The sequence below is a fragment of the Triturus cristatus genome, chromosome 4_1, assembly GCF_964204655.1.
Source record: "Triturus cristatus chromosome 4_1, aTriCri1.1, whole genome shotgun sequence".
Taxonomy (NCBI): Eukaryota; Metazoa; Chordata; class Amphibia; order Caudata; family Salamandridae; genus Triturus; species Triturus cristatus.
In genome coordinates this window covers 1,158,518,553-1,158,531,638 of record NC_140585.1, presented here as the reverse complement: position 1 = coordinate 1,158,531,638, position 13,086 = coordinate 1,158,518,553, and the positions used below count along the sequence as shown (strand labels likewise).

The 13,086-nt window shown below is 42.6% G+C and overlaps 1 protein-coding gene across 2 annotated transcripts in view; it reads right to left on the bottom strand.

The window, feature by feature from the left end:
* LOC146856246 (very-long-chain enoyl-CoA reductase) overlaps positions 1 to 13,086 on the bottom strand; it is a 246,298-nt gene that overhangs the window by 75,953 nt on the left and 157,259 nt on the right. For both annotated transcript variants that reach the window (XM_085654315.1, XM_085654314.1), the window contains 5 exons: positions 12,662 to 12,713; positions 12,525 to 12,569; positions 10,814 to 10,917; positions 10,105 to 10,220; positions 1,129 to 1,234 (listed from right to left, as the gene is read on the bottom strand). In XM_085654315.1, the coding sequence (XP_085510441.1) occupies positions 1,129 to 1,234; positions 10,105 to 10,220; positions 10,814 to 10,917; positions 12,525 to 12,569; positions 12,662 to 12,713 (423 nt within the window). The remainder of the gene's footprint in view (positions 1 to 1,128; positions 1,235 to 10,104; positions 10,221 to 10,813; positions 10,918 to 12,524; positions 12,570 to 12,661; positions 12,714 to 13,086) is intronic.

Sequence of the window (13,086 nt, the reverse complement as noted above, 5' to 3'; positions counted from 1 at the left end):
CTGATTCTGTCATCAAAACTCCTCTTGCCTTCTGCCTCTGAAACCTCGAGTCTGAGCCTGCATCTGTGACCATGAACTTTGTCTCATTCTCTGCGCGGCTCCCGAAGCCTGACATCAGCCTATTCTCTGCCAAGAACTGTATTTCACCTTCGAATTATCTGCTTCCCCCTCAGCCGATGCATTCCTGCCTAGTAGTTTAAGTAAACATTCTTCCAGTTACCGAGCAAAAGGCCCGGCTTCTCTGTCCTCATGCAAGTAATTCATAGCCCTGTTACCATGGAATATTCCTACCCCCTCGCATTCAGTGTAGACACTTAGACGCTTGTACACGCACGCACAGTCAGTATAGAATAGATTCTGTCCGAGAGTCCTTCTTTCTTGGATAACATAGTTCTTTAAACATAGGATGTTAGATATGATTTGGGATTAGGTTGACTTGACCCCCCAGACTTTTTGTCTCCACATGTAGAGCTAAATGTCAAGTCCCCTTCACCCCCTAGTTACACGTCAATTACACGTCATGCTGCTGCGCGCGCATCTAGGCCAAGTATTATCTTATAGATCCACCTATGTATGACATCATAACCAATTATGTTCCTTTTTACTCCTTATTACACCCATTTTCTGGTTACGCAGACAAATCGTCATTTTCCTTATCAATTGTTACGCCTACTGCATTCACTTCATTGTAATGTATGTACTATAAAAGTTACTTCTTGTCAATAAAGTATGTACTTCACTTCCTGAACCCCCGTGGTGATGGAACTTGGAGCATCCGATTATAATCGATCACTGGAATAAAGCCCATTCCGAACCTCTAATATCACGGATTCTGCCTCTCATTTTACTGAGCTATTTTATAATGTTTCTGTATCAAATTCAGTCCAGGTAAAGGAATTTTTATTTACCACAGAGGAGTCACCTATCCAAGGATACTTCGAAGACTCTTCCAGGACAACAACGTGCAAACATCCGGACCCAACACTAGGCGGCGATCTATGCACAGATATGAATTCAGCAGCCCACATGCCTCGAACCAGTACATTTCTTTAGCTCGCTCAATTTGGAAGCTGTACATTACCAACCAAGGCTGGATTCTCATTATACAAAGCCATTCTGCAAACTTACCTTGAATATGTTACGTAGCGGCATTGTGCCGTGAGAAAATCGATGGACAAATAAGGTCTCTAGAAGTCGTTTGACGTAGTGGAAAGAGTGACAGATGCAAGCAAGGCTGAAAGAAAAAAAAGGTGGGACGTCAAACCAGGCTACCAGAAGAAAGTATAAACACTTTAAAATGAGGCAACCAGAAAAGTAAGGGATGCTCCCAGATGAATACACAACTGCATTCCTGAGGGAAATACACTAGCTTATTGTAGAGGCCAGAGTAAGTCTTCAAATATTAACATTGACTGCAAAGCAGTCCATGGGAAGGCTCCAAACCCTTAAACAAAGATTTCAGAAACACCAACCAGGTGAAGACTAGAGGTCAGGCAGAAAGAACATAGCTGTGCCTCATAGGACAGAGAGAACAATGACTCATATCCAGGGAAGAAAACTTTGAAATTCCTTGCCTGACAAAAAACTTAATATTAAATTGCCGCCTTGGAGAAAGAAAATCAAAAGAATACTTTTCTTAACGATCTGCAGCTATGGTGGGTATTGCCACTAGCACTAGGATATTATTGGCTAAAGCACATTATGAATATTTAAAAATGTTATAAATGTAATTGTCGGGCTGAAAAGGAAAGAAAAAAAGATCTACTGGTAACAATAGCTCTCTTGCTAGAGAAAATACTACTGCAAACGAGGGGGGGGGGGGTGAGTGTGTGCAGGTGGTTTGTAACATGCCACTTGTTACCATTATAAGTGTGGGGTGGGCCTTGACTCGCAAAAGGCAAATTCTCGTGTGGGTCAGGAAGTCCAGGACAATGTAATCGAACTCTGAGCATCTGCTTGTATGGTTTTGGTCAAGCTGTTTTCACATTTACATTAGCTATGAACAAAGTTATTTAAGCATAAACAGAAAGCAAGGGGTTTTATCTGTACAGTAAGGTATAATCACATAACCTAGCTCTTGCCAGTACGGCCTCAGAGGTTTTTGTATATAATGTCAATCTAGAATTAAAATCTCTGGGAAATTAAACTTTGTTTTGAGAAGTCAGTTAAGCTGTACTGTCGCACCAGCACTGGAATTGACATTTGCATTGTACTAATAAATGACCCATTTTAAGTTTATTAGTGCACTTCTTCCAAATAACGTGTTATTAGCCCACATTTCAAAAACAATGGAAGCCATGGTCTTTGGTCCCCATAAAGTAAAAATGCCCACAATCCCTAAACCTGGTCTTTTTTTAATTTTTTTTATAGAGTTTTATATAGCGCGAACTAGACCCGAATCCAATCAGGTATCAGAGCGCTTTACATAGCACCAGTTACGTTACATGAGGACACACATTCATTTTTAGGTCTCGCCTGACCTAGCGCATGCGCTGGTCTGGCGAGACTTATTGAGAGGGCTCCAAAAAGTGCTACCAGGCCAGCCTAGAGCTACAGTGCATATGCGGGGTTGCTAGATTTCCTGGGTGCTAGCTGAACATCGGCACAAATAATGTCGCTACCTACATACCCAAAAAGACGAATTCTGAGGGAAAACAGGTCTCCACATTTGATTTTTGGAGCTTTCCAGTTGTGGGTGGCAGGCCACCAACACAAGTGGGATACTGGTTTTATCGAATGAAATGTGGGAACACAGAATAGTAGAATTTTTTATATTGTCTATTGAATTTCTTTCAATTTTTGGCATCCAAATGCAAGTCAGTGTGCAAGAAACAATACATTTTGTGTAACTCTAAATCCCGAGACATGGGTAACCCCAAATTCTGAATCCACTATACCACTAATCGTGGGCACATTTTGAAAATGTTCTTTCATTACATTTTATCTTATGAACTGTTTCATGGTTGGTACACAATGAAGCTGAAGCTCGCCTGATGGGTTTGGGTATCATAGGTTTTTGGACTATATATATCTCCCTAAGACTGGAAGAGTCTGACAAACATAGCTATGTATTACTTTTGAGGACAGCATTTGGGACAACAAATTACAGATGAGAACACTGTCACCTTCCTCTATTTTATAGGTCTCGCCTGAGACAGCGCATCCACCGTCACTTGCAACAATTTATTGTTTCTTTAACAAACAAAAAACTCTATAAAGAGGCTTTTAAGCCACCTATTACTTACCTTTGGTTGACTTCATCGTCACTCATTTATTTTGCTTTATTTGGCCAGTGGCAGCTGGTTTCGTTTTATTGTGGTGCTCCCTTCAGATGGCTTTGGGAAGATTTGGCATTCACCTTCTTTAGATTCGACACACACCAAGGCACTACAGGGAATCAGTGGCATGTGCTTTACAACTCCATTCCCCTTTCATTCTTTTTCCTTCTTTTTCTATACCTGGTCGAGCTGTGGTGGGAGGCATTTTACTACTCGAGTGGCCACTGCTGGCACACTAGCACTCATACTCGCCCTTCACTATCACACATACTCATCCACAAACACACCCTGGGTAGCCCATGCAGTATACCCCCAACAAACTGAGGACCACGTACAAGTGCGCTCTGAAGTGCACACTCGCACGACTACTCTCCCCACCTGCACAGAAATATGCACACGCATGCACGGCTTCACACACAGTCAAAAAGGAAACAAACACACAAAGTACAAATATAATGGCGTGTCCCAACGTGAACACATTTGATTTACTTTTCTCTCTGTAAGAAGATTGAGCTGGACGTTTCACTGAAATGCAGATCACTTTGTTATTTCTCGCTATTAAAAACTCTCAGAGTTGAAACACCAGTATCATCAAAAGCACGCTGAGTGATCTGAGGCTGTCGGTGTGTGATGGGCTTTTATTTTTGTTTTACATAAACCAGACCGCCGGGCAAGCTGCAAAAATACCGGCAGTCCAGAGGGCGCTACCCCCTCATCAGCATTTTGCATACTATAATTTGTGAGCCCATACGTGTAAGTTAAAAGCGAAACAACATGCCCCAAGATGCAATTGCTGCTGGGGGAGGATTCAGGACTGGTGACTGTGTGACACGTTATGTGGGGCCACTAGGCAGCTCTGACTGACTTCAGTTGTCAGTGCAGGGCCAGCTAGCCTCTGATCAACGCTCAGATAAAACACAAGCCTCCAGGATTAAAACATGTAAATCAAAGATTTTATTTAAAAATAAACCCACCCGAGGTTATGATGTGAAACGTGACTTGAAAAATATACGATTACAAAAAAAAGCAACATGTTGGGTTCATCCATGGATCTCTCGCTGCTCCACTGATGCTTTTCTGACTTCTGGTAATCACCTTTTTTTTGTGTCCCTCACTTCATCCAGCAATCCATGCACCATTCTTCTCTCCATCAGTCCTTCCATCCATCCATCCATTCTTCTCTGCACTCACCCATCTCGCTCTATCAGTCCTTCCCTCCATCCATGTACGTTACTGCTTGCCCATAGTTGGTTTCCCCCGTCCACCCACTCCCACAGTGTTGTTTGACCCGTCCCAATTTCCCCCTCTTCCACCAGTTTTTGCTTGTCCCACCCCATCTGCATTCCTACTCCCACAGTTGGCTGCCCTGTCCGATCCAGGCATGAAAAAAATAAATCGTTGGCCAAGCCAATAGTTCTCGCCTATGTAGAAGCTACTGGCTTTGTCATTGTTTTGTTTAGTCATGTTGTATAGGAGCGCGCGGCTGCTGTGCAGCATGACTAAAAGTTAGACAAAAACAGAGAAAACAAATGCTATGACGCAGTCAGTGTTGGCCGCTTTCTAGATTATTCTTATTTATTTTTTTTTATCTGTCAGTCATTCTTCACTGCAGCTGTGCTGCTGTAAATCATGGCCAAGAAAACAAACCAGTAAAAACATTGACTAAGTCAATAGATTTTGCATAGGCTTTGCCAATGCTTATTCCAACTTACATTCATTTGTGGTTAATTTCAACAATTAGATTCTTTTGGAAAACCACGAGCGTTCAACAAGGACGACTCCTTGCTGAATTTGGACTGTCTGCTTTTTAAAAATGTACAGCTCACTGGTTTCACATAGCTTTCCCCTCACAAACTGCAAGTACTTAGAAACCACAAAACAGGAAATATTGACTTGCAACTTAAAAAACTGGAAAGAATTACTTTTTTGTACAACTCTGCCTGTTTCTCACAGCTGAGAAGACTGCAATTTTGGCAAGCAAACCTGTTCTTATCATTTTGAAAAAAGGAAGATTTTCTTACAGAGCACTTTTCTCCTCATTTGTCTTCAAAAAAAGTTGTACTCCATTTTGGCTGTTTTCTTGGTTCCCTTCAGGGTAATCAAAAAACACAGGGTAACTTTAAAATCCCCAACATTTAGGAAAACATTCACAAATCTGGCTTGGATATCTTTTGAATAAAAAAAAATAATGAAGTCTTGCGTAAACTGCCCCAAAAATCAAATAAAGGGTTCAGCACTAGGGTAAAAAAGCCACAGTTCTTGAGGAGTTAACGCGTGTTCGTGAAATTCATATCAGACAAAACGTTCCTATTTCGGTGTATAGGATAAAATAGGGGACTTTGCCCTTTCTCCGTATCATGTGATGAAATGTTGGACACTGCCCTCTTTAATAGTCATAACGATTTGCATAACTGGTTATACAGTAACACTGGTTTGCAGCAAAACTGTTCCCCAATGAGTTTCAAATGACTTAGAAAGAATGGGCTATTCTGCATCAAACCTACAATTTTTTTTTTTTTTTACAAACGGTGAATCTCTGTTATATATAAAATCAACTTGATAACAGTACAATAGCAGCAAAATCCTTTAAGTCAAAAAACAAGTGCAAGTAAGTAAAAATATATAGTCATGTATTGGACTGAAGAATTTACGTAGGGCCTTTTACCCCTTGTAGGATGCGAAGTCCTCTGTAGAATAATAACTATTAATAATTTGCACTAGCCTGCTCTTCTCTCTGTATGTGAGGGCTCTGTCTGAATAAGTGAGTCTCCACTTTGGTCAGTCTGCGTGGAGCGTTATGCGCCATTTGATAACATTTTATGTTGAGTCGGTTTGGGCAAGCCTAAAATCACAGTAGCTCAATATATAATAAAAAGTGCCCCCATAAAGATATCGATTTGTGCATAATGAAAATTATTTTCTATATCTCCTACTGAATAACCACAAATATAAGAGACGCTTAACCTATCAGATTCAGACAGTAAAGTATTGCTGGCAAAAGGGCACTAATTTCAGGGAAAATGTGATTTAGCCCTGTACTGGCAAGCTCACGTTGTGCTTAAAATCCTGCTTTTGGCTCTCCAGAGCTAACTTATACCGGTCCATAAACTGGTGTCCTGTGAATATAGGTGCGATATATGGTCTAAATGGCATAGGCCTATCGTTAGCTTGTATTTAGACCAGAGAAAGGGGCCACATGTTCCCATGTAACACTTCATAGACGTTAAAAATAAGCAGATGAATATTTGGAGCCTCGCATGCTGCAGTGGGGCTTCTCTGAACTTTACCATGGCCCGAGGACTAAGCTATTTAATTATCACTGGAAAGGGCAGCGAATCACACCTCCGGGCATGCATATAGGATACCTCTAAAGAGTAAACACGAGACGTAAGGCTAGCTCAGCAATCTGCCACAGGGAAAATGGAGGACCAGACCCTGCAGGTACGGATTTTATCATGTGTGGAACGCAGAGAAATCATTGTAATTACCAGAGTGAAAACTGTAATTTTACTTATCCGTGTGAGAATGGTTATCCAAATTAAAATAATCATTCGGACACTCAATTAGGTTTGAGATGTAAGCTTATATTTCCCAACAGTGATTATTGTACAGTTCGTTTTGTTAAAGGCTGCAGAAAACGGACGCTGTACTGCAGTTTAGGCCAGGCACTCCGCATCTCATGTGTTAGTACAGCAGCGTTTGCTGATAATTGCACAACACACAGGATAGCCTGTGATCCGGATAAGTGTGCTTTAATGGAATAAGTTGTGCCTGGCTTTACAATAACAGAGCCCAGGCCTACAGGCAGCCTCCACAGATGGCCGCAATTACTGACATCAGCAGCCCGTCAGCCATGTCATGCGGCTGCAAGTCTGCGGCAAAGGCTTGAGGGGGCTTTTGGCTTAGAATGTAACTTTCCTGGTTTAACAACCACGTTTTATTGAGAGGTCAGGAGTGGCGCATGTGTGAATGAAATAAACCGCTGCCCTTTTGGAGGGGGGGGGGTGGGGGGGGGGGGGCGTCTGTTCGAATCAAACAAAATAAAGTGCAGAATGTTATTTTCAGTGAAGAAAATGAGAAACATCTGCTGAAGGCCACATGCTTCCAAATAAGAACAGTGGTTATAAATAACACCCTTGTTGTGCAAGGACCACCATGAATACTGTTCCCAAGGCGCTCAATGGTTAATAATGCAGCCTGTAGTGTAAGCACAAGGGTACAATGGGAGTCCAGGAATGCCTAAAAGGGGTGGCATGGATACTGTCTGCTAGAATCAGATCAACCCACCCCGTCGCACCCAAAAATCTGTCCATTTAAACAGCGCCATGGGTAGGTCCTTTGAAATATTTCGCAATTTTCAAGGGATGGCCCTGAAAGGAAACATTCATAACCGTAGGTTCTGTTTTGCTTCAGGTACCTTACTCTAAGGCACTGGCGATGCCTGTGACATGCATGCCACATGATTGGATGCTGTATGGATCCTTAACCCAACCACCCACGGCGCCTCCTTCGCAGTCAAAAAATGTCTAAATATACTTGGAAATGCCTTTCCTTGCTGATAAAGGGACCACAATGTGAGAGAATCCCATGCCCTGCATTTAGTTTAGGAGCTGTTGATGTAAGCAATGGAACAAAGGCACAAATGTTTCCGACAAGCAAGCAAAACAGACAGAATGTCACGTTTTAAGCATTTCTCAACAGTTACACAATCCACAATAATCTGGCATAAAAAAATACAAACATGAGCTGAAAACACGGGTTATCTCAGTTTGAAGTCCCACAAAAAAAGTAAACCAGTGCACGCATGGAAACAGCCTCTGACATTTGATCTCAATCTTTAGTAGAACAGCAAATTTGGCTAGATAAGTCCATAATTAACAGCCCTGTTTACAGAAAAGCTCCAACTAGTCAAAACACGAACACCTACAATAACAATCCCTGAGCCACTAACTTAAATGGGACAAGTGGAATGCTACAAGTAATTGGGTTCTGCTCCATGAGAGAGAAACAAACAAAGAAAACAGATGGACAAATAGGAAAAATAACTGTTTAGAAGCAAAGAGTTTTAAAGGACACTGAAACGAACAAATGAAAAACAGTGGGCGAGCTGTAAGCCTACAAAGTATATACAGCATGTCTTGAAGAGAGAGCACAATCACTGTTTAGGCTCGACCTAAAAAGCATCAACTGCTGGCAATGTGGAGGTGGGTTCAGAAACAGCACTTCTGGAATAATGAGGAAATGGCCATCAAATCTACTTTTTGCGCTTGGAAAGCATGTACGGTCTATTCTGCAGCAATGTCAGAAAACTCTGTGCGCTTTGGCGCAAGCTCAAAACCTTCCTCATCTGAAAGGAGTGTGATTAGTAGAGACTGTAGATTCTTATCTATACTTGCTTTTCTCTTATAAGGAAAGGTGAAGTCGCAGGCATCTTTAAGAGCAATGATTGGCTCTCGTGCAGAGGCATCACTGGGTCTCGCAGATCCTTAGTGGAAAAGAAATTGGAATCTGGTGTGGTCGCAAGGTTGACAACCTACTATGGGAGCTGTGGAGTGGCTACAACCAAGGATAGATACGTATTGATGGTGACTGCACTGCTTCAACGCTGCATGTGCTGATCACCCCCCTGATGGCGTACTACAAAGAAGTTGTATGTTTCTGAAGGGCTTCAGGAACGTGTACACTGGAGACTGGATCTAAGCCTAACAAAAAAGACAGTCACCTATTCTACTGAGTAGCGTTTTGCTGTTAAACGGACAGGGACATCCTTCGAATCTGTGCAATTATGTGCAACAAGGAGCAAATTGAACAAAGCTCCATAGGTGAAGCCTCCTACAAGACCCCTGCTGGCAACACTGGTCTATGCAGCTCTGGCAAAGGTGTCTGGGACTGCTTGTAAGGTGGAGACAATTCCACATATTTGGTATGGAGACGGTTAATTGTTCTATACCAGTAAAAAAAAATTATGTGAATGCCTATACATTTTAATGCTTAAAATAGAATGCTGGCAGACGATTTAGGCAAGGGAGTACCATAGAACTGATGTTCACTTGAACATCTATTTAGCGATAAAAAGAAGAAACTGAGAAAGTCATAACACATATGCACATAACAAAGATTAAAATTTCCAGAAGGAATACAACCCATACCACCAATAAGGCCCTTTGCTTCTCACTGTTCAATATGGTAGTGAGAGGTCGACAGCTCCCATAAGACAAACGTGGATAGGTTGGTACAGGAATCCGACACAAACCACTATTCATGTGTATGTATAGTGTTTCAAAGCAGACCTCCTGAATACATAAAAAAAATCTAATACAAGAATGATCCTAGTTATGGCACCTCTGTTTAAGTGAGGCGCTCACTAAACCTTGTTGTGACAACAGTATGGCTAGCTAATGTTCAGGATCCGTTTTACCCAAGCACAATTACCTGGAAAGCAGGGAATCAGACATATGGCAAATTTTGGCTGACAAAGATTTGAATATTGTCAATCACTGTAGTACCTCTTTTAAGACACACAGTCTTGGAATATGACCTGGAATACAAAGCCTGATCTAGTGTGTTTTGCTACCCTGGGATAAGTACTGGAACACATTTGCCCTGCTAAGGAGTCATATGAGGCTTCAGCTGAAAAGAACTGAGGAGTTATGGTACACGGTGCTGCTTCACAAGAGTGGACTCAACTGCAGGGATTAGGACATGTCTTCTATTACTGCTCAGGCAGCCTTTTCAAGACAAGAAACTCACACATTTTAACAGCCACCAATGCTTTCATCAGTATATCCCACCATATCCTCTGCCTAACCGCTGTCGAAATACTTACTGAACCACCGAATGTTGGCTTGATATGAAGTCGTACTTTGGGCCATAGATAAATGGAACTCGGAAGTAGAAAAGTAAATAGATGAGCAAGGGACCAGCATACTCAGTCAGAAAAACCTAGAGAGAGAGACAAAGAGTGCACAAAGAATAATGAATCAGGAAAACCAACAGAGTGCACAAGGACAAGGCAGGGAGAAGAAAATAAAAAAAAGAACATGTATGAGAGAGCGCAGGGAAATGCTTACATGTGGAAACACGCAGGGAGTCAGACAGTGAGAATTGTAGCAGAAAGCATGCAGAAAAATCGTGTAGAAGTGAGCCAAGTGTTCTTTGTTTAAAGCCGGCATAAAGAGTGAGTTTGTAGCCGGCTCTGTAAAAAGAGTGAGCAAGGGATAGAGCCCCTTTGATAAAGATTCTGCACACATACAAAAAGAGACACCAAGTGAGTATGCTCTATGACTAACTGAGAGAGTCTTTTTAAGAGAGGAAAAGGCAATCATTAGTCACGTACTGTTTCAAAAGTGTGCCCCTTGAGAGTACATGAATAAAGCGGAGGAAGCATAATTATTCTTCCTGACAGAGAAAGGCAAGGAAGAGTAACTGAACGCTGACTTCTTAAGGGAGTGTTGGGACAATGTCTTGAAAGATAGAAGACCGTGTAACACAAAAGTATTGGAGATGGGGTGTTACAGGAGAGTCCAAGAACTTACCGTCACCCAGCTAATCTGCGCCCCTAGGTCTCTGAAGTATAGGGTAGCGGTGGTCCCCACAGGCAGGTTCTGCAGAATGTCTTCATCCTTCAGTGATCTTCCCTCTGGAAACACAATCCAGCTAATTAGAATAAGTGGACATTACCAAAGCTAACATTCCAGCCCTGGTGTCTCACCCAGTATAGCTTCCACAGTGGTACTGCATTAGCTCACAAACACAATCCAGACAAGTGCCAGCAATCCCAGGCGAAAAAAACAATACAGCCCAGGCATCCAACATCACTGGGGTAACATAGCATCTTGCATAAACCTAATCAGTCCTGGTCCCCATAAACCATCACAACACATAGCAGCACCGCAACTCGCACAAACACAATCACAAAAACTGACACCCCAACACCTCATCAACTCCAACAGTCCAGCTCTCGTGTCATTCCTCAAAGGAACTGCACAACAATTGGTGCAAACAGAATCGAGCCAACAATACTCCAGTCATTACGTAATCCAACAATCCAGCCCATGTGATCCACCAAACACTGCTCCTGCAGGGACACCACAACACCTGGCAATAACAAAATACAACTGCACAACAGTGGCGAACCTCACAGAAACCATCTGTTTAGCCTTGGTGACCCACACAGTATTGTTTCCACAGAGACACTGCATTGATACAACCTAGCTCATCAGCACTCAAAGAAGTAAAACACCAGCAATCAATCCCTGCTTTTCCCCACAGCACCATTTCCTCAAGGGGCACTACAGCAGCTTGCTCAAACAGTATCCATGGTTAGTGTATAATGTAGTACGACTTTACAGGGGCAGTGCAGCTCCAGGATCAAACACATCCTGCTTACGGTCAAGGCTTGACCTCATAGAATCTAACAACGCAGCCCAGGTTCCCCACACAAAGGCCAAAAGCCTATGACAGAAATATCGACAAAATAGCCGAACGCACCACACCGAACACAATCTAGGTAGCAATAACTGCTGGCCCCCAACAGCACCCTCCCCCCCCCCACTCCCCTATTACCAAAGGCACTTGCAGGGCTAGGGGAAAAAAAACATCTCATCAGAACCTACAGATTATGGTTTCCCACACAGTATCTATCTCATTGCGGTACGACAGGGCTATGTCCAACACAATCAACCTCAGCACCACCCATGAACATTAAAGGAACACATAATCCTGCCCTGGTGCACTATACAGCATTGTTCTCAGTGGCACATAGGTATCTATTGTCTATCCAACAGTTAACATGATTTCAAAGTCTCACTGCCATTCCTTAACCACTCTCCCGTTTCCTCTGGTTCTCTCCTACTTCAACCGTCACACTGCACCCTCAAATACCTGTACGTTTCTTTCTAGGCATGTCACAATGAGGCCTAATGCTGGACACAGACAAAATATTGCTCTTCCGGGTGAGATACTAGCCTTTTGTATAAGACCACAAGCCACTTACATGCCCTCTATATCTTGCTCTCTCCACTTCTTGCTCTCCTGGTAGACTGTTCTATTTCATCTATTTACCACACTACTCTCTTCAGTGGTCTGAAAAAACATTGTGGCATAAACTGATACATAAATCGCAAACCTACTTTATCTGACTATTGTGTTTGAAAGAAAACTCAATACCTTTTCGGTCTTACAAGGGCCTCTAGTAATGTATTCAGTCCACATACAGAAGCATAAAACCTCAGGTTGAGTACTTACTGGGGTCGAGCCGCAGAGACTGGCGTGCCGCATACCACTGAGGATCTAAGCGAGAGAAGACAATTGTGATATGCCCAATTCAGGAGCCAGTACAAGTAACCATTCCAAAAAAGAACATATGTTTTTCTTATACCTACAGGATTTAGTGAACATATTTTTAATCTCTGCAATGGTGGCATTTGGCTCAACCTGGAAGACAAGAAAGGAGGATACATGAGAAAATGTATGGTTCACACACATACAGCCTCTAGCGAGAGCCAAAAGCAGCCATGATACAATAGAGACCTCCGACTGCATTCTCCTGTGGGAGCCCCAAGCAGAAGCAGCTGTGATACAGCAAGGACGACATTCCCACAAACTCCCTCCATAGACCAGAAACGATCAGCCGAACACAACTAAGACCCACTTCCACCAGACTCCCATTACAGGCCTAAGACGACGCAGCGACGATACAGCAAGGACCTCCTACTCAGACTTCAGCAGGAAACTCTGGTAGAAGCAATCATGATTAAAGTAATGACTCCGTTATCCCACTCTCTAGCTAGACCCAGAAAACAACAGC